The sequence below is a fragment of the Giraffa tippelskirchi genome, chromosome 1 (assembly GCF_054371585.1).
Source record: "Giraffa tippelskirchi isolate mGirTip1 chromosome 1, T2T-mGirTip1v1.2.pri, whole genome shotgun sequence".
Taxonomy (NCBI): Eukaryota; Metazoa; Chordata; class Mammalia; order Artiodactyla; family Giraffidae; genus Giraffa; species Giraffa tippelskirchi.
In genome coordinates, this window is record NC_137275.1 from 1,238,702 (window position 1) to 1,264,684 (window position 25,983).

Consider the following 25,983-nt stretch of genomic DNA (forward strand, 5'->3'; position numbering starts at 1 on the left):
CCTGTGCTTGGGGGGCCGGGCACCACCCTGCCCTGCAGAGCCAGGCCTAGGGGGCGGCCCTCTCCTCTCCTGCCAGTGAGGAGCCTCCGCCCACCAGAGCACCGCCGTTGCTTTTGCAGTTGCTTTTCCACTTTGGGAGCAGGTTAACTTGTATTTATATTTGACAGTAGTCGAGTTTTGTGATCTTTGAGTCACTCTGATCTTTCCAAATTCTTTTATGATCTTTCTGAAGGAAATACTGGAAAACTTACTTTTAGATGTGGTTGCCCTCTTTCCAAAAATTATTATAAACTAATGAGCAAATAACACTAAGTTTTGAGAGTCTCTAGAAACCAGTTCACAGCTCTGAGCAGAACCCAGGCCTGGAGGAGCAGCAGGGAAGGGTCTCCCTCCGTCGAGGCCTCTTCCCCGAATCAGAGGGGTGCTCGATGTGGGGAATTCGGTCTTCTCTGAACCTCAGCCCCAGTCCTTGGTCATTAACGTGAGGCAGAAACAAAAGGAAAGCTGCCCGAGGGCCTCGGGACTCAGCACGGGGGTGGGGGGTGGTGGTGGACAGGCTCCCCGGGTGCTGACGCCGCCCAACGGCCTCGGGGCTCCTTGTGGGCAGGACGCAGGCCCCCGTCCCGTCCTCCGAGGGGGTCGGGGTCACCCCGCCACCGTCCCAGGAGCCCCTGACCCGCGAACCGCCACGTGTGCAGACCCTTCTCCAACCCCCCTCACGTTCGGGAGTAAGACAAGCCCGTTCTTATCAGTACAGACGACTGTCAGGTGCCAAATTCTTGACCCTATGAGACGTGTAGCCAACGAGGACACGTTCACATACAACGCTGTCTGCAGGCGTCACGGTGTCCGCCGCCCTGCCGAGAGGTGAGCTGAACCGACTCCAGCACGCGTACTGGTGTCTCAGCATCGCATGGAAGGAGGCCAGGCTCCAGCTCTGGGGTACCCGGTGCTACCGCCAGTTCTGATAGACTTAAAAACTTGAACTTCACTTCTGGGGGGATATACTGAAATGTAGATTTGAGAATTACTGGTTGGGGGGAAATAGTGTTTTAAGGTTGGAAATTGTGTCTGGAAGATTGTATGAGTATTTTTGTATTAAAAAAAAATTTAAAGGCTTTTTTCTTATTTTATGTGGGATTGTGTTTTTTTTTTTTCAATTTTCCTTACTTTTTTGGGGGGAGGGGAGGGGGGCTCGCCGCACATGTGGGGTCCCAGTTCCCATCCAGGATTGAAGCCGCACCCCCTTCAGCGGAAGCAGGGGTCCCAAACCTGGATGCCGGGACATCGTGTCCCGAGACTGTCTTGCTCTGAGCATCTGACACTGTCCTGACGTCCAGGGAGAGGCCACCGTGGCGCAGGCAGTATAAGGAACACCAGGAAGGGTAGGGGCGCTCTGATTCTGCAGCGTCGGGAGAGGCGGCTTCGCCTGCCTCAGCCCCAAGGCTCCTGGGTCTCCTGACTCGGAGCCTCTGGTGTGCCCCCCAGCCCCTGTCGTCCAGACTGACCCCCGGAGCAGAGAGGACGAGCTGGCTGGAAACACAGCTCTGGTGGTTTTTCTTTAGAAAACCTAAACTTTAATTAGGTAGTTTTTACAATGAAAACAGGTACCCAAGGACTGGTCTTAAATGCTCACGACTGTACAAAAGGCAAATACAAAAGCTGTGGGTGTGAGTGCGGGCCCCCCTGGGTCCCCGGCCGGCCCCACCCCGTTCTCAACCACCGCGGGCGCCACCTTTGGTCCCTCAACCGCGCAGGTGGGGCCCGTGCTGCCCTAGCAGGAAAGCCCTCCAGCTCAGCAGGATTTAAGAAAAAATAAGAAAAGGTACAAGTCTAACAGGCGGAGCTGTTGTTGCCAATCTTAAGAAGTTACATTTTTTGGCTAAGTTTAACATTCAAAAACGTAATATTGAATCCAAAAGTGTCTTAAATCACACAAAAAGGACCCATATTAAAATTTAGAAAACAAGTCCAGGACACCCCAGAGAAACCGGATCTAAAGCGTAAGTGGGTGGAGATGCGGCCTGGCGGCCCTAGGACACATTGGCCATGGGCTTGTACTTCTTGAAGCGCGTCCACTGGCCGGTGGCGTAGTTCATCTCGAAGACCGTGTCCACCAGCATGGTGGTGCTGCCCTGGCCGTCCGACTTGGGCAGGTCCTCCGTGTGCTCGCTCAGCTTGATCTGGATCACGTCGCCCTGCTCCTGGCACGGGTTCTCTGTGGGGGCCGGCGGGGGCCGCTGGGCTGGGGCCCGAGGCCATAGGGCCCACCCCCACCCCCACCCCCCGCAGGACCCGGGCCCCGCCCCCACCCGGGCAGGACCCGGGCCCCGCCCCCGTGCCGGACCCACCTCGGGAACCCGCCATGAAGCCCAGGATGAGCGCCTTCTCGGGCCGCGTGACCTTGTTGGCCGTCTTGAACATCTCCTGCGCCGCGAACATCTGCTCCCTCTGCGGGGAGGCCGGTGTGGGCGCTGGGTCTCCCCGCGGGCACCGCCAGCACCCCAGCCCCCCACCTACCGTGAGCGACAGGTTCTTCTTGGGCTGCTGCTGGGTGGGGGGCTGCTGGGCCTGGGGGGCCACCATGGCCACCGGAGGTGTCTGGGCGGCTGGGGCGGCGGCCGGGGGCGTGGTGGGCGTCAGGGGCGAGGGGGGCGCGGTGGGCGGGGGCGCCACGGGGCTGGGCCCGCTGTTGTACAGGGGCGCCCGCTGCTTGAACTGCGCCGGGAGCGCCGGGGTCGGCGCACCGGGCTCCTCCGGGGGTCGGCTGGCCTGCAGGCTGGCGTCCCGCGAAGACGGGGCTGCGAGCAGAGCGGAGCCTGCTGAGGCCCGAGACCCCCCGCTCTGCATCCAGCCCCCGAACGAGAAAAGTGGACCCGCCCTGGTCCACGGCCCGGGGCGCCGCCCTGACGCTATACACCGCCCGCAGCTGGGGGCGAACCCGGGCATGGTCTCGAGCGTGGCGGGAGCACAGGGCCCTGAGCCCAGCAGACAGGAGTCCAGGCTCTGGGGGCCGCCGGGCTCTGAGGGGACGGGCCGCCTCGGGCCTCTGGCCGCCCAAGAGGCCACGCTCCCTGCCGGCAGCTGAGCTGGGCCCAGGGCGGACGCAGGGGCGGGCCTCAGGTGCCCGGCCGTCTCTCCTTCCCGCCCCCTTCTGAAATCATGAGGCTCAGCCCTGAGCTGAGGGACCCTGGCCCGGCCCCGTGCCCCCAAACCGGGCCGCACAGGGTCGCTGCCTGCCAGGCCCGGGAGGGTGGAGCCTGGTCCACACATCGTGAGGCTCGTGCGGGCAGGAGGTGGCAGGTCCCGGGGAAGGGCGGGCAGGCCACTCACCTGGCGGCGTCTCGGAGCTGGCGACGTAGGACGAGGCCGGGACCACGCTGGGCGTCGCCGGCAGGTAGCTCGTGGAGGGCAGCGCGGGCTCGCTGTTCAGAGACCCAAGTTTCTGGAAAACAGAGGCCACATTCCTCCCAGAAGAGCCCTGGGCCCCGAGCCCCTCAGGGCGGGACCCCCAGCCTGGAGCTGCCTCATGGGCTGGGGGCCTGGGCCAGGCGGTCCCATCTGGTCAGGGCCCCCCCCAACCAGCCATCTTTGAGGAAAGAATCCACCAATGCTTTTCTTACCACAAGTATGTGATAAAAGGAAAACCCAGTCCTTTCAAGACCGTGAGAAAACAGCTCTGCAACGCTCCCAGGACGTGACGCCTGGCGCCCACCTGTCCTGCCCTCACAGCAGAGGAGCCTCGGCGCAGGGACGCCCTCCTGCAAGGCTGCCCGGCCACCCAGCGGGACAGAGGAGACGCCGAGGAGCCCCAAGCCCGACACGGGCCCCCCTAGGTCCCCACTCTCCTCCGTGTCCACGTACAATACGTACGCGTGGGTCCCCGAGGACATGCCCCAGCGGCTGACGATGGAACGGGCACCCGCTCCGCCACCCAGGGCCTGCAGCCCTACCTGCGTGGACACCAGGCCGGCCGCGTAGTCGGGGGTGGCGTTCTCCACGACTGTCTCCTCCTTGGCGGGCTTCTCCACTGCCTCCGTGTCTGCGGGCAGAGCACAGCCTCAGTACCCCAGGCTGGGGCAACGGGCCCCCGAGGACACAGCTGCCTCGAGGGCCAGCTGGGCAGGTCTCGGGAGACGAGGCTGCCCGCGGTCACAGGCAGTCGGGGAGGCGGCCGAATACGCACCCAGGGCCCTCCTGCGCCTCTTGGCCTCCCGGCCGGCCCCGACCACATCCAGCTCGGAGATGTCCAGGAGCTGCCGACAGACAGAAGCCCCTCAGCCTCGGCGAAGGCGCACCAGGCCGGCCCGGGGCCGCGCGGGGCCTGTGCCCACCTTCACGCCCCTCTCCTTCCGCAGGGGCGTCCTGGACGGTGGGATGGGCGTGCGGTTCCCGGCAGGGCTGAAGACGCTGGGGGCGGTGGGGCTCCTGAAAGGCGCCTGCTTCGGGATGCCTTTGAGTGGGGCTGTGGGGGGGTGGCCGTCAGGCAAGTCCCCGCACCCTCCTCTGCGCCCCCAGACTCCGCGGCCTCCGCGAGGGCAGGGGGCGTGCAGACCCCAGGCCAGGGCTGCCCTCTCCTGGCGGGAGCTGACACCCGACACCCGCACGGCCCCAGGTGCCGTCCTCTCACGGGGTCCCTGACACGAGGGACAGTGCCTTCCGCAGGCCCCCATTCCTGCCACCGGGCCCGGCCCAGCACCCGTGAGTGGACACCCGCTTGCAGGTCCTCAGCAGGCCTGCCGGGCAGCGGGGAGCCCCCTGTGGAGGTCCGGCCGGCCCGGGCTGGGGAGGAGGGTGCGAGGGCAGGGGCGCGGGGGAACGAGAGCCCACGTCCACCTGACGCGTGGCTGGGGCCCTGAGGCCAGTGGGGCCCTGGGGTGACAGATCCTGGGGTGACGGGCTGGGCACCCTGCAGCGTGGCCACTGCCCTCCCAGACCCCCCGCCTGTGGGCCAGCCCGGGCAGACAGAGCCAGAGGAGCTCCAGCCCCGAGGGAGGCCTAGGGGGCCAGTGGAGCTCCGCACGGAGAAGCCGGGCCATCCCAGGCCAGCGTGGCAGGACCCGGGCAGGAGGGGGCGGCCCACGACCGCCCGGCCGTGAGGACGGGCGCCCCCCCCCCCCCGGCGGGGCGGAAAAGCCCCTCATTGCACACAGCAGGGCCCTGTCCGCTGCAGACGGCCACGCCTTCCCCGGGGGGCGGCCTTACTGGTGGTGTCCATCTTGCGGAGCAGCCCCCGGCCTTTGGCGTGGAAGGGCACGCCCGCGCTCCTCTTGAGCTGCTGGGCCGTCTCGGTGGCTGGAAGACAAGGGCCGTGTCAGTGCTCCCGGCCGAGCGGACCTCGGGGGCTCCTCCCTGGCAGGTGAGCATCAGCAGCAGCGGGTGGGGGGCTCGAGGCCCCAGCTCTGCAAGGCCGCAGAGCAGGGCTGGCCCCGGATACAGTTATCGACACCAATACCAGAACCGCTTAAAACAGAAGTCTGCTATTGGTCAAAGGAATCGATATCCTAGCCTCTTTCCCAACAAGTACCTTCTACGTACATTTTATAGCTGCTACTTAAGGAAACATTTAAGACAATGACCAAACAATCTTTATAGTCAGATTCAGGCCATTTACAACTCCAGAACAGACAGTCACGAGAGTAACTGTCTCATCACCTGTGTGACTCAGCTGATTCAGACATCATTTTTGGAACAAAGATTATAAATACTTTCACCTGAAAATTCGCAAGTTTCTACAGGAGATTCTTAGAACATATAGTTTAGCACAGCAATCAATCAACTAATTTCTAATAAAAGAGAAAAAACTACGTAGAACACTGTCTTTAAAAGATAATTAGGCACCACAAAGCCTGAAGGAAACCTCAGAATAAACATTACTGACGTGGGACAAAAAGCACAGTTTGCCAAGTCTGTGCAGCCATTCTCCCCAAGCCTGCAGGACCTCCCAGGCCCAGCTGGGCAGAGTGGCCCTGCGGAGGCCCTGGGCGCCCCCAGCCCCGGGCGGACAGAGGCCCCGGCACTCACACTTCTGCAGCAGCTCGGCCCTCAGTGTGGCACTCTTGGGCTTCCTTTTCAGCTGGAAGTGCTTCACCGGGGGGGTGAGGGGGCCGGCGAGCGCCGTCAGGGCGTTTTTGTTGAGGTACTGGCACTCCAGCGGCAGCATGGCGGACGCCTCACACTCGTTCACTGCTCGGAGAGCCAGCGTGTCAGGAGGTGCCCGTCCTGCTCGGAGAGCTGGCGCCCCTCCGCACACAGGCCCCACTTCCGCAGCCAATGAGAAAGCACAGTTCCCTATTCATGTTCGTGCAGCTTCTGCTTTGATCTCAGAACAGAGGTCAAGTACCCGCTGACCGCACGCCTGCCATCTCCCAGCAGCCAGGGCCACCGACCTGGCCCAAGGGCACCGGGATCCCCGCGGCGTGGCTTAAAGGCCAGAGCCCCGCCACAGCACGGGGGCCGCCCTCACGGCTGCGTCTAGAGGCGCCCCGCGCACGCCCAGGGCAGCAGGACGAGGGCGCCCGCGGCCGTCCCGGGTCTGCCCCCGCCCACCCCGTCGGGGGCGCTCCTGTCCCGCTGGACGCTGGCCCCTCGGAGCGGCACCAAGGCCCGCGTCCCGGCCTGTGTGTAAGCTGGGAGCGAGAGCTCAGAAGCAAGGCCCGGGCGGGGGGGGAGCAGAAAGCAGACGGCCCCACACTCCCGGCCCCGGGGGAGCCCGCCGAAGCTCCCCGGGGCTGCAGACAGAGCGGGCCCCACCCACCCGAGCGCGCACGCCCCGGAGGGCCTGGACCTGCCGGGACCCTCGAGAGGCTGGTCCCCGGGACGCAGACACTCGGGTGTGCGCGCCGGTGCTCTGGAGCGTCCACGGGTCTGTGGGCGGCTACTGACCAAGCACAAGCCTGCAGGGCGGGAGCGGGCACCTCAGGGCTGAGAGGAGGCGCGGGCAGCCGCCTGATGCCCAGGCCGCCGGCCCCGCAGCAGCCCTGGGGGACAGGCCCGCATTTCAAGGGCTGCGGTGCCAATTCTCAAAACTAGAGGGGTTCAGGGAGGAACAGGCCTTCCCATCTTTATATGTTCTTCTGTCCGTTCCAAGTAGTTCCTAAGTGGTTTGGAGTTCTGTTCTAAACAAATGCACTGCGGGTCTTTTCAGCACGCACTCAGGAGTGGCTACCCCGTGGCAGGGGCACCCCAGGCTCCGGGGTACAGCCTGCGTGGGCCGGGCCGCCTGGAGCTGAGGGGAGGGGTGTGCGAGGTGAGGACAGGTCACCACGGCACCCGAGGCAGGGCGGGGGGACCGACACAGGTCGTGACACTCACTTCAGGAGACCGCTGTCAGGGAAGGCCCCCTCCTCCCCCAGCAGACCGCACACCCAACCTACCCTTTTCTCTGAGCTCTCCTAAAATGTCCTGGACGTTGGGGTTCTGCTCCTCCAGATCCAGGTTAAGAGACCCGGTGTCGGGGAAGGACTTGAGGATGTCGGCCACCATGAGCACCCAGGGGTCCGAGTCCAGGGTGGCGAGCTGGACGATCTCCGTGAGCGCGCCCTTCATCTGCGAGGAAGCACAGGCGGGTGTCCTGGGCCCAGCCGCATCCTGCCCCCGCGTGGGCAGGCGGGCGGGCGCTGAGCTGGGCCTCTGAGTGCCTTGCTTTCTTAAACATTCGAGGGTCCGCATCAGACCTGTGGGGCTCCTGGAGGTGCTGAGGGCCCAGCCTCCAGGGAGCCCTTCCCTGCACCCCAGGGCCACCCCCTGCTGTCCCGGCCCCCTGAGTCACAGACCCCCATCAAGAGCCCCCACGGCCTCCCAGCGCGCGGCCCGGCGGCAGACAGAACGGGAGCCTGCAGATAAGGTGTCGGGTGTGGGAGCTGGCCAGGGCAGGCGGCGGAGGGCGGGCCTGGCGGGCAGAGCCAGAGGGCAGGGAGTGGTCAGAGGCTGACGGGAGGCCCGGGCCGAGGCCACGTCTGGGCTCCTGGGACAGAGCAATGCCCGGGGAGGCCGCCCCCTGAGGACCCGGTGATGGGGGCCTAGGCCTGGGCTGCGGCCGCGTCTGCTGAGGCCCCAGCGTCCTCCCCAGGCCGCCAGCGGCTTGAGGCCTGGACGTGGCCAGAGCCCGCATGGCCCCCCAGCCCCACCCTTGGGAATCAGGGAGCCCTCCCACCTGGGGCCCAGCCCCCGTCCAGCACGCCTGGCCGAGCTGGCCCCGGTCCCCGACACCGGGTCCCTCCCGCTGGCTGCGTGCAGGGTTGAGGGCCAGCTAACCCAGCCTGAAAGGCTGTGCCCTGAAATACCCGGGAACGTGTTCTCTCGCTGTGTGACCAAGTGGGAAACGCTCCTTTTTTAATTTGACACTTGGAGGGGGCTGTGAAGGCGTCTCCTACCCCCCGCCCCCCGTGATCCAGCTGAGCGTCACTCCTGCCTCCATTCAAAACACAAGGTATGAAATGAAAACCAGTTTCACCTGTCACTTACTACAGTGAGTTAGACAGTAAGAACGTGTCCGCGACAGACTGAATTTATATAAAACACAGAACAAGAACACCCCCGACTCACACCCTGTCTCGCACCAGGGGCCCCCCACAGCCAGGCTGTGCCCTCAGCAGAGTCAGGACCACGAAACCCAGGCAGGGAGACGGCAGGGCGGCCCGCCCCGCACGCCTGGCCCAGAATCGAAAAGGGGGGCAACCGGTCGGGGTGCGCATAGCGCAGCGTCAGGAGAATCCCCTGGCCGCTCCTCAAGACCCACACAGCGGGTTCCCGGGGGCCTCCCGCGAGGACTCCACGCTCTCCCTGCGGAGGGCCGGGTTCAGCCCCTGCCCGGGGAACCCAGATCCCACAGGCCGCGTGGCACAACCAAAATTAAAAAAAGAAAAAGACAGATGCAGAGAGCAGGGGGGCCGGCAACTCCACTCCAGGGCACAGCCCCAAAGGCTGCAAACGCCTGTCCGCCCAAACTCGTAGGCGAACAGCACCCCCAGAGCAGCAGCGATGCCAAGCCCATCCTCTGATGAAAACTTCATCTACGCAAGGGAACACTTGTCTGCCAACAAAAGGACACACGTGGTAACACGTGTGAACCATGGAAACACGAAAGCTCTGGGAAAGCAGCCAGACCCGAGTGCACACGCCGGGCGGTTCTGTGCGGGTCGCACCCCCAGGACAGGTTACCCAGCAGGCGCGGGAGGCGGACGGCAGTCCCAGGGCTGGAGGTGGGGCAGGGACAGACTGCCGGCGAGCTCGGGGTCACCTCCCCCGGGCGACACAAATGTTCTGGGCTCAGATAGCGACAGTGACCTCCCGGCGTTGTGAGGTACCCAAACCACTGATCGATGCACTTCAAAAGAGTGAATCTGACCTGATATCTCAATCTGAAAAACTGTATGAACAAAGAACAGGGGGCTGCAGCTGAGCCAAAGCCCGCAGACACCTCCAAAGCTGGCGGCACACTTGGGCTCCTGCCTGGAGGCGGCGTGTCCCCACCCCGGCTGGGCGTCACAGGCCCAGGTGTCAGAGCTCCGGGTGACAGAGCTGGCCCTCGGCCCGGCCCCCCGACACGGAGGTCCTGTGAGAGCCGCGCCGGGACGCGCTTGCTTCAGTCCAGCCGAGTCACAGTCACGGAGGGACGAGCGGAGTCAAACAGGAAGAGCAAAAGGCAGAAAAGAGCAGCATCCACGAGACACGCCCCACAGCACATGATGTTTCTGACCACTTACAGTGCAACGATTGTTTAAACTCTACAAAATAAGGAGATAAAGCAGAGAAATGAGTTTAGACACAGCAAGACAACAGGAGGTAACAAAAGCAATAAAAAGACCACTCTGAGAAACAGACTTAAGGCATCAAGCAAACTCTAAGAATGCACCGCGGTGACCGGAGCCTCCCAGAAGCTTGAACGGACGACGGAGACAAAGTGTGTGCTGCTCCTAGGGTGTAAAGCTGGGTGCTGTCCTTCAGTCACCGTAAGTCTGCAGGACCCCACTCCAGCTGCAGAAATACTTCCCTCACAAAACTACAATCTGATTCTAAATTTCCTATGAGAAAAGCGATAGAAGTAAGAAGTTGTAAAAGAAGGAAACACAAGAAAGATCGATTCTGCCAGAGGTTACAATTATTAATGCCACATGAGGTGAAATATTTCCTTTACCTCTCACTTTATTCCCAGATAAACTTCAAATGGATTGGATTTCAATTTGAGAAATGAGACATAAAAGCCCTGGAGAGACCGCAGCAGTCTTTCTTTTGTGTGACTGGTGAGGAGCAAGCCCTCTGGGTTACGATTCTAAGCCGAGGAGCCATAAGAGACAAGAGCTTGAAGTTCACCACTGAAGTATTGTTTCCATGAAAACTACACAAACAATCCAAATCCCATAAATGAAATCAAGAGAAATGTCACACTAGGTGGAAAAAAAACAACACTTGTAACTCCTATCACAGGCAATCACACACACACACACACACACACACACACACACACACACACACACACACACACACACACACACACACACACACACACACACACACACACACACACACACACACACACACACACCCGTGTTATACTGTCTGCTGCTGCTAAGTTGCTTCAGTTGTGTCCGACTCTAGGCGACCCCATAGACGGCAGCCCACCAGGCTCCTCCGTCCCTGGGATTCTCCAGGCAAGAACACGGGAGTGGGTTGCCATTTCCTTCTCCAACGCATGCATGCATGCCAAGTCGCTTCAGTCGTGTCCGAGTCTGTGCGACCCCATGGACAGCAGCCCACCAGGCTCCTCTGTCCACAGGATTCTCTAGGCAAGAATACTGGAGTGGGTTGCCATTTCCTTCTCCGTTATACTGTATAGATGTCCCTATTATACATAAAGAACAGACAGACTGATTCCACATGTCAATTTTTTAAAGTTTACCACTAGAAAAATGATTTAAAACTCTTAAAAATGCAAAGGACACTTGGCCTCATTCAACATAAAAGTGCAAAATAAATGCAGGAGAAAGTTCACCCGTGAGGGATGGTGGGGTGGAGTGGGGGGCCACTGCGGGCCCCGGGAGGACGGGCAGGGTGGTGAGGGGCTGGAGGCACAGGCCCGCGTCCAAGCCCGGAGGGCCAAGGCCCCCAGCCTGCTCCGGCCGCACCCAGGATGGCGCGAGCAGCAGCTCCACGCTCACCCAGAGCCTCAGCACACGGGGCTGCGTCGGGCAGGAGGCAGAGTACTGCCCAGGGAGCAGGGGCCACACACGGGTCAGCACCGAGGCTGGAGCCCCCGCCCTCGCAGGGGAGTGCGTCGGTCCTACTCAGTGGGCCGCCAGGGAAGTCCCTCCACTGAGCTCATCTCAGTGACACTCGTCAGTCTATGGGAAGGGCAACGGCACCCCCTCCAGTACTGTTGCCTGGGAACCCCATGGACGGAGGGGCCTGGTGGGCTGCAGGCCACGGGGTCACTCAGAGTCGGACACGGTCGCTCAGAGTCAGACACGACTGAGCAACTTCACTTTCACTTTCCCCTTTCATGCCCTGGAGAAGGAAATGGCAACCCACTCCAGTGTTCTTGCCTGGAGAATCCCAGGGATGGCGGAGCCTGGTGGGCTGCCGTCTATGGGGTCGCTCAGAGTCGGACACGACTGATGCGACTTAGCAGCAGCAGCAGCAGTTTATGACGAACGTGCTTCTTGCCTCAGCAACTAGCATTTCTAAGAACTCATCCTCTGGATTAAAGAACTAAAGGTAAGACTGGATACTAGAAAATTTCTAGAGGCAGAACACTCTTTGACATAAATCGCAGCAATATCTATTTGGATTCATCTCCCAGAGATGGATGGAAACAGAACCAAAAAGAAACCAAAGGGACCTGGTGAAAAGTTTAATCAGCAAAGGAAATAAGAGACAACCCATCAAATGGGAGAAAATATTTGAAAATGATGCAACCGACATGGGGTTAATCTCCAAAAAGTACAAACAGCTCGTGTGGCTCAATAAAAAATCACAGTAAAAAAACAGGCAGAAGAAAGACCCAAGCAGACGTTTCTCCAAAGATATCAGTCCAGTCCCATCGCTCAGTCCTGTCCAGCTCTTTGTGACCATGGACTGCAGCAGGCCAGGCCCCCTGTGGATGGCCAAAGGGCACATGCTAAGTATGAGAGAGATGAAACCAAAAGCACACCGAGGCACCCCCTCACACCGGTCCGAATGGCATCACCAGGAAGTCTGTGAACAGCTGAGTACTCGGGAGGGTGTGCAGAAAGGGGACCCTTCCGCGCTGCTGCTGGGACGCACACTGGGGCAGCGCTATGGGGAGCGGCATGGAGGCTCCTCAGAAACTGGAGACAGAGCCAGCATACGGCCCTGCAGTCCCGCTCCTGGGCGTGTATCCAGAGAAAACTGTGATCCGTGCACCTCTCTGCTCACAGCGGCACTCTTTACGGCAGGCTGGGCAGGCTGCGAGCCAAGCACCCACGTGCCCGTTGACAGAGGAGGGGTAGAGAAGGCGTGGTGCGCCAATGGGGTGCAGAGACCGTGCCGTTGGCAACACTGGGTGAGCCTGGGTGTCATCATGCCAGGTGACCCGAGCGTATCAGACAGGGAGAGAGAATGTCTGATGTCACTTATGTGTGGAATCCAAAAAAAATATACAAGTGAACTTATACACAAAACAGAAGTAGAGACATAGAAAACAAACATAGGCTTAGCAAAGGGGGAGGAATAAACTAGGAGTTTGGGATTAAAATATACACACTATTATATATAAAATTGATAACCAACAAGAATCTACTGTATAGCACAGGAAACTACACTCAATATTTTGTTAACCACGTATAAGGGACAAGAATCTAAACAAGAACACGCACTGTGAGTGCCTGTCTATGCTACACAGCTGACACTGACAGCAACGCTGTAAACCGACTATATCTCAACAAAAACAGAAACTGCAGCAAAGAAGACTGCAGCCTCTGGTTGCACACCTGAGAATTCACGGCAGGAAAGGACAGGGAGTGACTGCAGGCCTTCCGGGGGGACAGACAGGAGACGGGCCGATAAAGGAGGTCCTGGGCAGGAGAAGAATGAGGCTGCGGTGCGGGACCGGCGCCGAGACAGCACACGACCGCCAGGACACGGCACCGAGGCCCCGGGACAGCCCCAGGCAAGCACTGACGACACGGAGACGCCACCTGTGCTCACAAAAGCTACTTGTCACCGGCTGACCGGGCCCCCCAAAAGCTTTGCTGGAGTCCTGACAGGACCTCAGCATCTGACCTCACTCGTCAGGTCAGACAGGGCCGTGACGGAGGCCACGCTGCAGTGAGCTCCCTGGAGAGGGCTGCGATCGGCACACGGAGCATCCTGGTGAAAGGGCCATCCGGACAGACAGACGCGCGGAGGGAGGGCGGCGCGGGCTCTGTGGGGGAGCCAGGCTCGGGGGGGCAGGAGGGGCCCTCAGAGCTGAGACAGCGCACCCTGCTGCGGGTCCAACGCCAGCGCAGCTACGGGAGGCGACTGGGCAGTGAGGGAGGGAAAAAAAGGGGGTTAAAGACCCAAGAGCCCACTGTTGCAAACTGCGCGCTCCGACGCTGACCGCCTCGTCCTCCGGAGACGAGGTGAGCGGGCCGGCCGTCCCGAGTGGCTCAGCGGCCTTTCAAAGGAGCCCCGCTCATGGCCACGCGAGCGGGCACACCGCGCGAGGAGGCGCGCCCTCCGGGGAACTGAGAGGCCAGCCCAGAGGGACGGCTCGTCCAGGCGTCCATCATCCAGGGCGTCAGCTGTGTAAATCACCAAGCTTAAGGCGTCCCGGAGCGGCAGCCCAAGCCCTCAGATGAACCCGTCACCAGCGGGAGGCCTGCCGTCAGCCACGCTCTCCCAGGGACCAGCCTTGACCGCGGCTCCGGCGGGGAGACAGGGCAGGGGTGAGTTTCCGGTTCCGGCCCTGCGGGCCCACTGGCACGGGCTGCCCTGATCACACAGACACGCGGCACCACAGACCCAGGAGAGAAGAAGAGTCGGCCTCACGGAGGTGCACGGCGGGGACCGGGGCCCAGACGGACGTGCCGGGGCGTCATGCGGGCCTGTGGATGCAGCGTGGAGAGAAAAGCAGCACCCCTAACGACTTCTGGAACGGAACTTTAAAAGCACGAACCACGAGCCCCAAAATGCATCACTGGGTACCTAAGTGATGAGCAAACGGAAAACTGAGCAGGCGGCAGCAAGATGGCAGATGCGATCTGTAATGTTCAAACCCAGCGGCGCTTAACATCAAAACGCAGAGAGCCCCCGCAGATCAACAACAGGACGGCAGGACACAGGCCGCTGTTACTAAGGGGCAAGGCCGCCCCAGACGGACCAGAGAACAGCAAACAAGCACAAGACAGCGCTTCCCCGCCAGCACGTTTCCAGAAGCAGGAACCTGGACACAGCCGGGGGAGGGGGCGGGGGAGGCCTGGCGGCACCGCGCCACCGCCGCGGCAAACTCATCCTCACCCCACGGCGGGCACAGGCTCCAGCCAAGCATGCACGGTAACTAAGGAGCTCCGGGTCGCGGCCTATTGCCGGGGCTGAGCTGGGACAACCCGCCATCTGGGCTGGAGGGCGACATGCACAGCGACCACGGTGGGGGCCAGCTGGGCAGGTCAGGGGTCTCTCGCTTTCCCACCAAGGGCCGTCCTTGGGGCCACCCAGGCTCTGTCATCTTTTTTAACCAACCCTTTAATAAGGTTCAAAACAGTCTTTCTTCAAAGATCACACAGAAAACAAGTCACAGGCCTCAGTTTGTCAACCCCTGGGTTAGATGAACAATGACATGGATGAATATTAAAAATATGTTTTGTGTAAAAAAGCTGATTGAGCTATAGAAGACAATATAATTTAAGTCAATTAAGAATATATGCCACCTCCCTTCAGCTTGAACACTCTACCAGACATGCTCAACATCGTTAGGGACGGCAGAAACTGACTCTGAAATCTACTCACGACCTTCACGCCAAGCGGGACAATGCAATGAATGAAAGAAATGCCTCGCAAAGCAGCCTGGCGGTTTCCCACCACAGAACTCGGCCGTCCTCCTGGGCGCTGCCTCTAGAGTCGGCCACGGTCCACACACAGGAACACGTCCCCTCAGGAGGACACCCGTCAGCAGGAAGTTACGGGCTGCTCACACACATCACACACACGTGGATATGAAATGCTGCTGCTGAGCGAAAGCCAGATCAAAACCGCGTTTATGTCAGTTGCACTTAGAGTGGAAAAAAGTCCCTAAAAACAATACACAAGATGAAAGACATAATTTCAGGAAGCCCAACAGACTTTGCAGGATCAAGTTTAAAAAATGTCTGCACAAGAAAGACAGGGAAAGCTGCTGCCTGCGGGGAAAGTGGGTGTAGGAATGGGGGCGAGAGAGAAGTGAAACTGATGAGACTATGGAGGGAAATCGGAAAGTGAAGTTTAAAATTTTTTTACCTATTTTTGGCAGTAAATCAGCTTAGCAATAGGAGAAGGAAGAGACGGGTAAGTCAGAGGCTGCCCAGATCACGAGAGGAAGAAGCCATCAGCAAACGCCGGAGCGGCTGCAGAGAACAGAGAGGGGGCCTCACAGCGGCTGCGGCCACAGGGCGAAGGCAGGGCCGGGGTTGGAGGCCAGGTGTGGAGCGACGCCTGTTCCCGATCATCAGGGGAAAGACAAGTGCAATTGCAGGAAGCCCAACGGACTCGGGAGGATCCCTTTTAAAAAACCTCTTCACCAAGACACGTCCCGGCTGCAGTCAGCGGTGGTGCGCGTGTGGGCAGAACAGTCCCTCCTTCCCTGGGCGTCCGGCCTGGTTTCCCAGGGGACGAGCCACCGCTGGCCCTGCCAGAGATCACAGGAATCCCACAGGAGTCTCGCGAGCTGGGTAACTTTACGATTCTAAGCGTTATCTTGGTCATCCCTAAAACTCTCCCTCAGACGACCCATGCTGGCGATGACGAGGTCTCAGACAGGAGCCACCCTGGTGCTACTAGCAGCAGCATCTCATGTTCCTCAAAGCCCTTTCAAATACAGCTAAACCATCATGAAGTCAGTGTTTATGCTTTTTGACACCTGGCAGTTAGCTAAACACCTATGGACACTGCCTCCTGATATCATTCTTACTTTCTGAACCAATCTCAAAGTTCTTAGAAGAGGTCCTAAATCACTTCTGTGCCCCCTCAATGAATAAACTAAAATCCTGGGTCATTAAACTGCCTTTTCTGCCTCCCTGGAGTGAGTTAGCAAGCACTGTTTACTTAGCTTTAAGAGAAATAGATACATCACAAAACACGTGGACTGGTTTGAAGATTTGACTAAGAAACACAAGCTGGAGCAGACGCCGTGTGTAACGTTCATGTCCACACGTCTGGGCCAAGGGGTCCACAGCTGTTCTGGGCGTGTCTGCGGGCACACCTGCATCAGATCAACCCCGGAACTGCAGGGAGTGAGGCGGACCACCCTCCCCAGCGCGGCTGCCCCTCATTCAACCAGCTGCAGACCTGAACAGAACAAACAGGCTCGTAAGATCGAACTCCTTCAGCCTGACCACTAAGCTGAGACTGATCTTTCCCAACCTTGGGACTTTGCTGAGATACTGGCCCTTCTCCGGCCTGCTGGTTTTTCAGACTGGTCTCAGACTTGCTGGCTGCAGATCCTGGGCCTTCTCAGGAGGCTGTCGTAAGCCAATTCTTTTTAATAAACCCAAGCCTCTTTCTCTCTCCCCCTTCTATACGGCATATATAGGTACACATAAGGCTTCCCTGATGGATCCATGGTAAAGAATCTACCTGCAATGCAGGAGATACAGGGGTTCAATCTCTGGGTCAGGAAGATCCCCTGGAGGAGGGCTGGCAACCCACTCCAGGATTCTGGCCTGGAGAATCCCATGGACAGAGGAGCCTGGAGGGCTGTAGGCCATGGGGTGGCACAGTCAGACACGACTGAGCGCGAACACAGGGTGTGCAGAAGGCACATGCAGGCAGCCTGCGGTTCTGTCTCCCTGCAGAAGCCTAACCCAGTGTGGGGCACATGCTGCTGTTGTTCAGTGGCTCAGTCACATCTGACTTGTGGCAAACTCAAAGACTGCAGCACACCAGGCTTCCCTGTCCTTCACCACGTCCCAGAGCTTGCTCAAACTCACGTCCGCTGAGTCGGTGGTGCTATTTAACCAGCTCATCCCTGCCACCCACTTCTTCCTTTTGCTTTCAGTCTTTCCCAGCATCAGGGTCTTTTCCAGTGAATTGGCTCTTCGCATCAGGTGGCCAAAGTATTGGAACTTCAGCATCAATCCTTCCAGTGAATATTCAGGACTGCTTTCCTTTAGGATGGACTGGGTGGATCTCCTTGCACTCCAAGGGACTCTTCGAGAGTCTTCTCCAACACCACAGTTCAAAAGCATCAATTCTTTGGTGCTCAGCTTTCTTTACAGTCCAACTCTCACATCCATACATGACCACTGGAAAAACCATAGCCTTGACCAGACGGACCTTTGTTAGCAAAGTGATGTCTTTTCTTTTAAATACGCTGTCTAGGATTGTCATAACTTTCCTTCCAAGGAGCAAGTGTCCTTTAATTACATGACTGTAATCATAGTCCACAGTGATTTTGGAGCCCAAGAATATAAAATCTATCACTGTTTCCAGTGTTTCCCCATCTGTCATGAAGTGATGGGATCAGATGCCATGACCTTAGCTGTTTGGATGCTAAGTTTTAAGCCAGCTTTTCACTCTCCTCTCCCACCTTTACCAAGAGGCTCTTCGGTGCCCCCCTTCTGCCGGGGGGGGGGGGGAGCACACAGAGCCCAGCTGCCCGCCCCCCTATGTCTCAGGTCCCACATCAAACACGCAGAACCGACCCCCTGAGGTGTCCGAGCCCTACACAGCTGAAGAAAAGCAACTAGGCTAGCTAAGTCAATCAGGATGGTTTGGAAAAAAAAGTTTTAACACTAAATATATAAATAAAAATGCCTTTCAGAAAAGTAAATTACCCAGAAAGGCTAGTTCTTTCAATCTAGCTAAGTAAATTTGTCATTATAATTTCTTGTAGTGATAGGCAAAATCCAAGAATAAACTATATATCTAGAAGAGTCAACCAAAGAAAGCCGGTACACTGATATCGACGCTGACAAAAAACCAGACAAACATCACCATCTACAGAGACCTACACATCAAGATCCTTCCGTTCACAAGGCAACAGTTACAATTCTAAAGTGTACACACCTAATAACATAGCTTCACAATGTAGAAAGCAAAAGTTGACAAAACTATAAAACTAAACAAATGCATAATCATAATAGAGATAAGCACTCCCCTCTCATTAACTGATGTAGATAATTAAACAAATTTGACCTACTGAATACATACTGGCAATGGATCACAAAAGTAGACGAAAAAAATGCTTCTCAAACTCACTCGCAATGCTTATAAAAACTGACCATATATTTTGCCATTAAGCAAACCTTACATTTCAAATGACTGAAATAATACAGACTGTATTCTCTGACAAGCACTCATCCCAGCTGCTGCTGCTGCTGCTGCTAAGTCGCTTCAGTCGTGTCCGACTCTGTGCGACCCCAGAGACAGCCGCCCACCAGGCTCCCCCGTCCCTGGGATTCTCCAGGCAAGAGGACTGGAGTGGGTTGCCACTGCCTTCTCCCATCCCAGCTAGAAATCACTAGTAAAAACATAAGTAAAACCTCTCTCCCTCTAATGTACAAAAATTAAAAAACATTTTAAATTACAAAGAGGTCAGTGAGGAAATCATCATAGAAATTATGAAATATGGTGCCTTGGTAATGATAACACTATCAACATTTGTAGGACGCAGCTAAAGACGTAAGAGAAAAAACCTGACTTAATATGAATATTTTAGAAAAGGAAAATGCCTGGAAAATGAGGTCAATCAATATCTACCTTAAGAGATCAGAAAAGGAACAACAACATAAATACCAAATAAAGGAAGAAAACAATGAAAGTACAAGAATTAGTGACTATGGGCTCCTCTGGGGGTCGCGTGGTTAAGAATCCACCTTGCAATGCAGCGGACACCAGCTCGGTTCCTGGTCCCAGAAGGTCCCTCACGCTGAGGGGTGCCTGAGCCCGGGGCCACACACGAGAAGCCCATGCAGTGGGTGCCCACGTGTCACGCTGGGGAGGAGCCTCCTCCACGCAGCCAGAAAAAGCCTGAGCGCAGCAACAAGACCCACCGAAGCCGAAAAAGAAAATGCATAAGGAACCAAATCTAAAAAATAAAGAAAGAAAAAAGATTAGCGAACAGAAAATGAACAGATAACAGAAAAATGAACAAAGTCAAAAGCTGATACTTGGAAAAGTCTCATGAGACTGACAAACATCTGATGAGATGAATCAAGGGGGAAAAGTGGGGGGAAGGAGACAACAGTACACCTGTTTCTCACACTAAAAATGATAAAAGAAGGTTGTCATCCACTTTAATACAACCTGCCAAACCACTAGAAAATATACAGTATCCAGAAAATTGAAGAAGAACATAAAACCAAGCATCAATACTCAAATATCTTCCCACAGGGAAAACCCAGTCCCCTAGCTGGCTTATTACTATGTTCTACCAAACATTTAGGAAGAAATAATTCCAGTATTAAACAAAATTTCCATGAGAGGAAAACAGAAGATGTATTACCACCGCATTTATAAAGAACTTCAATACCAGTATCTAACGAAGACAGCATGGGAAAGTAAAATTAGAGGTTACTCTCACCCATGAACACAGATACAGTCGTATCTGACTCTTTGCAACCCCATGGACTGCAGCCCGCCAGGCTCCTCTGCCCATGGGATTCTCAGGCAAGAGTACTGGAGTGGGGTGCCATTTCCTTCTCCAGGGGACCTTCCTGATTCAGGGATCAAACCCACATCTCTAGTGTCTCCGGTACTGGCAGGCGGATTCTTCACCACCGCACCACCTGGGAAGCCCATCAGGACGACACAGTCCTACACATAAAATGACCTAATAGGTTTACCTCAGGGAACCTAGGTTGGTTAGCAATTAATGTTACTTTGTAAATGTGGCAACCGATATGTCAATAGATATTAAAAACATTTGATAAAATTCAATATTCATTCATGTTTACCCCTACCACAACTGTTAAAAAAACTGGGGGTCACCTCTTGGTTGGCACTGAGCCAAAAGACACAACCAAGCTAAACAGTGGGAGAAGTAGGGGTTTCTCACTTGCAGCAATAAGGAGAAAGCTACCCTAAGCGAGGTTACCTGCATATTCACGAAAGGGCTTTTGGTGGTTGCGAGTCCAACCTTTAGTTGTCTGAGTCCCAGGGGTCAAGGTCATCACTCCATCCTCTACCTGGGCAGGGGTCTTAGTTCTTGCAAAACTCCAAGACAGGTATCAGACTGCGATGCGGATCCCCTGAGGAAGAGCCAGGACTCTGTTTTACGGCAACTACGTTTTCTTGACCACAGAGACAAAGGTCCGTATAGTCAAGGCTATGGTTTTTCCAGTGGTCAGGTATGGATGTGAGAGTTGGACTATAAAGAAAGCTGAGTAACAAAGAATTGATGCTTCTGAACTGTGGTGTTGGAGAAGACTCTTGAGAGTCCCTTGGACTGCAAGGAGATCAAATCAGTCCATCCTAAAGGAAATCAGTCCTGAATATTCACTGGAAGGACTGATGCTGAAGCTGAGGCCCCGATACTTTGGCCACCAGATGCAAAGAACTGACTCATTGGAAAAGACCCTGACGCTGGGAAAGACTGAAGGCAGGAGAAGGGGACGACAGAAGATGAGATGGTTGGATGGCATCACTGACTCCATGGCCATGAGTTTGAGCAAGCTCTGGGAGATAGTGGACAGGGAAGCTTGGCGTGCTGCAGTCTATGGGGTTGCAAAAAGTCAGACACAACTGAGTGCCTGAACAACAACAGTCTCTTGACTGCTTTTCCTTTGCTCCTGCCTTCTCTCACTCCCCTTAAGATCATTAATTACTAAGACCTGCTCAAGGGCAAACTTTGTGGCCAGGCTTAGATAGCAAAATGGCCTAGGCTCAAAATGGCTTTTTCCTAAAGTTTGGCCACGAACTCAGGACAAGTACGGTTAATAAATAGGTTGGGGCGAGGGGAGAGGGGGGCAAACTTCCACCCCCCCCAGGCCAGGTTCCTGGAGGGCTCTGCACCAGAGAAATGCTTTGCAGAAGTGAAAGGCAAAACCAGACATGAGGGAGGTTCCCCCTCCCCCCATAAGCATATCCTCAGAGAAGTACGCCTGCCCTGCGGTTACAGCTAAAGAGCTTCTGGGGTCCAAAGACTCGGTGAAGAAAGCTAAGGCAAGACACAACTGAAGACATTTGTAACATAAGTAAGTGAAAAAAATGTTGCTATTCAAAATTTATTTTTTAAAAAAAACTCCTACAAAGTGGGAACTCCCTGCGGGTTGTGGTTAGGACTCCACGCTCCACACTCCCACTGCAGGGGGCACGGGAACTAAGATCCTACCAGCTACCTGGGGCACCACGACATGACTAAACTCTTAACTTTTAAAAGCTCCTACAAAACAATGAAAAAAAACACACAATGAGGAAAACAACTTTTGAACAGACACTTCACAAAACAGAACACTGAACAAACACGTGAAAAGGTGCTCAACCACACGCATACTCAGGGAAGGGAGTAGGATCCAGCAGTGAAGATTAAACCGCCTGCCGGATGCATTTGTCCAAGGTGTTACCGGAAGCAGACAGACACACCCACAGCCCTCACACAAAACACACGACACCGTACCGTGATGTCCAGCTCAAACCAGGGAGAACCCAACTGGACGGCTGGAAAAGGCACGCACAGCTGACACATCGCAAAGCAGGGCAGAGTAGCAGTCCCCTCCCGAAGGGAGCGGGCGCAGGGCAAGGGGGCGCGGACACAGCTTTCTGCTGCTCCTGAGGCAGCGTGAGGACGGCGGGTGCTCGGTGGCTCGGTAAACCGATCAAAGTGCCCTCCTGTGCACGTTAGAGGCTGAGGCTCCGGTACTTTGGCCACCTGATGCGAAGGACTGACTCACTGGAAAAGACCCTGATGCTGCGAAAGACTGAGGGCAGGAGGAGAGGGGACGACAGAGGCTGCGACGGCTGGAGGGCATCACCGACTCGATGGACAGGAGTCTGAGTCAACTCCGGGAGTTGGTGCTGGGCAGGGAGGCCTGGCGTGCTGCGGTCCACGGGGTCCCAAAGAGCCGGACACGACTGAGCGACCGCACTGACTGGCTGACTGACTGAAGTGGACACGTTAGCTCTCCCGCACACGACGGGACAGGAAACCACCGCGGACTTGGAGGGCGGGAGGCGCTGCGACGGGAGCTGGCGGGCGAGTAAACGACTACGGTGCCTCAACGTTTTGAAAAACTCCTTATTTTGCGCAAAGTGACACAATGTACTGTTAAGGGAAGGGAAAAAAAAAAAAAAGAAGACAAAGCCACTGAGGAGAACGAAGCGAAAAACGCGAGCGTGTGGCGAGAACCCGGAGCGCCAGATGACCCAACCGGGCGGAGACTCCAAGAGCTGAGGAGCCCGAGGCCGGCGCCCCGACCCCCTCCAGCGCGGGGAGGGCCGAGGAGGGGGCGCGGCCCGGGGGGCAGAGGGTCCGAGGGGCGCGAGCGGAGGGGAGCGGCGGCGGCGGCGCGCGAGGGGGCCGCGAGGGCCGGGGTCTCGCGTCCGCACCGCCGCCCGCCTCACCTCGTCCACCGCGCGGCGCGGGAGGTGCAGCGTCCCGAGCAGCAGCTTGAGCTTCACGGCCGACGAGAGGCCGTGGAAGCAGAGGCGGATGTTGTCGATGACCGCGGCCGTGAGCAGGGACGCGATGCTGGGCGGCGCCCACAGCTCGTCCGTGGCCCCCAGCTTGTTGTGCAGCCACAGGCCCGTGTCGCTCTCCCGCATGGACGCCATCTTGGGGGGAAAAAAGCCGGGCGCCGTCGAGCCGGCATCTTATGAGGACACCTACGCGCCCGCAGCGAGGACCCCCAACATGGCGGCGCCCGCCAGGCGCGCCGCGGTGACGTCACAGGCGGGGCGGGGCCTCGGCGAGCCGCAGGGGCCCTCAAGCTGGCGTCCGTAAGGTAACAGGGCGGCGCCTGCCCTGGCGCGCCGTGGTGACGTCACCGGAGGGCGGGGCCTCGGCGAGGCGCTTCGTGGCGGCTGAGGTCCTCTCGCCGGCGGCCGTAAGGTAACATGGCGGCGCCTGCGCCCGGGCCTCCCGGGCCGCGGAAGATGACGTCACGGAGCGTGGGCGCGGCGGCCCGGCGTGGGCGCCGCGAGTCCAGGGTGTAGACTGGCCGGCGGGCGCGGCGACGCGGACCCGCCCCCTCCCCGCGGACGGGCGCCCGAAGGCGGCCGCGACCCGGGTCCCGCGCCGCGCGGCGCGAGGTTGTGCTGGTCGGACGTCTTCACCATGTCGGGGCGGCTGGGGTCCAGCCCGCGCCGGTCTAGCGCGTCCGCGCGCGCCCCCCGCCTCGGGCCTGGCGCTGCCCCAGCTGCTGGGGACACGGCGGGAGCTTGTCCAGCCCGAGCCTTCGCCCTGGCGGCCTCGGCGGCCCCGGGGAAGGGAGCGGGCTGCGCCGGGCGTGCGCTGCGGACGGAGAGCCGGCGCGGGGCCCTGGGCGCCTCACGGCCGGCCTGCCAGCTCCTGGCCAGTCTCTCGCCTCCCGCGGCCGCTCCGTGTCCCCTGGCGCAGCTGCAGGGAGCCCCCCCGGGGCCCGAGCGCAGATGCCCTTCCAGGCGAGGGGAGCCCCATCGGAGAGGGAGTCGGCCCTGGTTGGTGGGTGGTGAGGGGGGGCGGTTCTTAGCGCCCTTAGGCTCCCGCCAGCCTCAGGCCAGATCTCGGGCTGCGCGGACCTGGGGCTCCAGCCCACCGCCCGGGGAGGGAGGGCACTGCTGTCGGGCCGCCCCTTGGTTCCCCACCAGGCCGGCTTCCTTGCAAACAACTGCTGCGCCCTCGGCCAGAGTCGTAGCGCCAGCATCGGGAACGCGCCAGGCCGGCACGCCGTCCTCCAGGTGCAAGGAGCCACCAGAGCGTGCAGGACGGGGGGCTCCTCACCGCGCAGACTTGCCTTCCCTCTGCCCTGCCCCACCGGAAAGAGGGCCTGTGGCCCAAGCCCCCCCACTCTGCCCTCTGGGCCACAGGCTCCAGCCTTGCCACTTCACCCAGACCCCTGGGGGGGAGAGGCTCAGGGAGCCCGGGCTGTGGAGAGGTCAGTGGGTCCACCACACCCTTCCCATCAGGGCCAGCTGACCTCCGGGTCGCCTGCGTTGCGGGCAGATTCTTTACCGCTGAGTCACCAGATGTTCCAACTACCTAGTCTCTGTACTAACCCTAACCCTAGTCTCTGTTACAAAACTTCCTGTATGTCCTGGCTCCTCCCTTACCTCCTGAGAGTCGTCTCAGGGTAGCTGAGATGCTGTGTCCTGGACTTAAGTCCTCAGTTTTGTTTACCAAATAAAACATAACTTTCAGGTGGTACTTTTTGGGTTTGTTTTTTTTTTCAGTCCACACCAACATCTTAACTTATTTTAGCTGTTTCAAGTTACCAGAAATCTGGAGAAACCATTTAAAGTAGGCAGTCCTAAAACATAATTACTCCTAAAGTGTGTGTGTGTGTGGAAGTCCCTCAGTCGTGTCCGACTCTGCATCCTCATGGACTATACAGCCCATGGAATTCTCCAGGCCAGAATACTGGAGTGGGTAGCCTTTCCCTTCTCCAGTTTGGCCAACCCAAGGATCAAACCCAGGTCTCCCGTGTTGCAGGCGGATTCTTTACCAGCTGAGCCACAAGGGAAGCCAATTACTCCTAAAGACTTCATCTAACAGCTTGTACTTCATTGACATTTACTTACAAGCTTTGATTCCGCCTCTGCGCACCAAAAGAAAGGTTTGCATGGGTCCTGCCCTATTTGAGGTTTATCATCTCAAGTTATCTTTGTTGCTGACAAATATTGTAACGTGAATCATCAGATCTTAAAATTTGACTTCTGGCAAACCTAAGTACAATGAAAGTATTAATGTTGATGAGTCTAGAGATATAGTCATTAAACCAAGCTTGTTTTCATTCGTTAAAAATTAACCCCAGGGACTTCCCTAGTGGTCCCAGTGGTCAAGAATCTGCCCGCTAATGTGGGGGACATGGGTTCAAGCCCTGGTCTGGGAGGATTCCACAGGCCGCAGGGCAGCTAAGCTGGTGTGCCATGACTGCTGAGTCCATGCACGCCCTAGTGCCCGTGCTCCACAACAGGAGAAACTTGTGTAATGAGAAGCTCCGTGGGTAAAGAATCTGCCTAAAAGGCAGGAGATTGGAGTTCATTTCCTGGGTCGGGAAGATCCCCCGGAAAGGAAATGGCACCCCACTCCAGTATTCTTGCCTGAAGAATCCCATGGACAGAGGAGCCTGGTGGGCAACAGTTTACAGGGTCACAAAGAGTCGGACACGACTGAGCGGCTAAACCCCCACCAGTGTGATGAGAAGCCTGTGGCCACGGTGAAGGGAAGCCCCTGCTGCCTGTGACTGGAGAAACCCACACGCAGCAACAAAGACCGAGGACAGCCAAGGATAAAGATAAATCCTGGATTGTGTGATCCTGAAGTTCATTTGAATATCAACATAAACAATTTCCTTTAAGCCAATTAGAGCTCTTTTACCAATTAATTTTGGCAGGACCACATACCTACAGTACGCACATCCATGTAGATTCATACCAACAAGAGACCCTGTAGTTTCTAAACCGAGCAGGACCCTGTGGGGCTCCTGGACACACAAGCCTTTCTGTGTCCCCTTAACCACAGGATGCCTCAGGACCCCCACCCCCCACCCCCGCCATAGTTTTCAGGGCGTTAGCCGGTAGTGGCCCTCTCTGCTCGGCAAAGCAATAAAACTTTCCTGCTTCACCTAAAACTCTTGTCTCCGAGATTCAGTTCAGTGCTGGTTCACAGAGACAGTTTCAGCATCACTTTGCATCCCCACATTTCATCCGTGA

At 57.5% G+C, this 25,983-nt stretch overlaps 1 protein-coding gene across 7 annotated transcripts; it reads right to left on the reverse strand.

Annotated features, from left to right (window-relative positions):
- Positions 1 to 1,554: 1,554 nt before the first annotated feature.
- Positions 1,555 to 24,340, reverse strand: NELFA (negative elongation factor complex member A). 7 transcript variants are annotated; one of them, XM_081579109.1, is made up of 12 exons: positions 22,696 to 22,996; positions 22,026 to 22,396; positions 7,377 to 7,548; positions 6,025 to 6,186; positions 5,206 to 5,295; positions 4,335 to 4,465; positions 4,187 to 4,256; positions 3,954 to 4,042; positions 3,334 to 3,445; positions 2,521 to 2,801; positions 2,352 to 2,451; positions 1,555 to 2,218 (listed from the first exon to the last, which is right to left on the reverse strand). In XM_081579109.1, the coding sequence occupies exons 2-12, from the start codon at positions 22,101 to 22,103 to the stop codon at positions 2,034 to 2,036; spliced, it is 1,470 nt and encodes a 489-aa protein (XP_081435235.1). In that variant the 5' UTR covers positions 22,104 to 22,396; positions 22,696 to 22,996; the 3' UTR covers positions 1,555 to 2,033. The 7 variants fall into 7 exon arrangements, with proteins under 7 accessions (XP_081435235.1, XP_081435225.1, XP_081435244.1 ...); XM_081579099.1 differs by having other exon boundaries at positions 1,555 to 2,245; XM_081579118.1 differs by having other exon boundaries at positions 21,752 to 22,396.
- Between the last annotated feature and the right edge of the window lie 1,643 nt (positions 24,341 to 25,983).

What these genes read in the sequence shown, in the direction of transcription:
- NELFA (XM_081579086.1), bottom strand. Translation starts at nt 22,905, where the DNA reads ATGGCGTCCATGCGGGAGAGCGACACGGGCCTGTGGCTGCACAACAAG. An exon ending in AGAAGAACCTGTCGCTCACG is followed by an intron (nt 2,452 to 2,520) that starts GTAGGTGGGGGG and finishes GCCTCCCCGCAG; the next exon opens with AGGGAGCAGATGTTCGCGGC. An exon ending in CTTCATGGCGGGTTCCCGAG is followed by an intron (nt 2,246 to 2,351) that starts GTGGGTCCGGCA and finishes CTCGGGCCCCAG; the next exon opens with CCCAGCGGCCCCCGCCGGCC.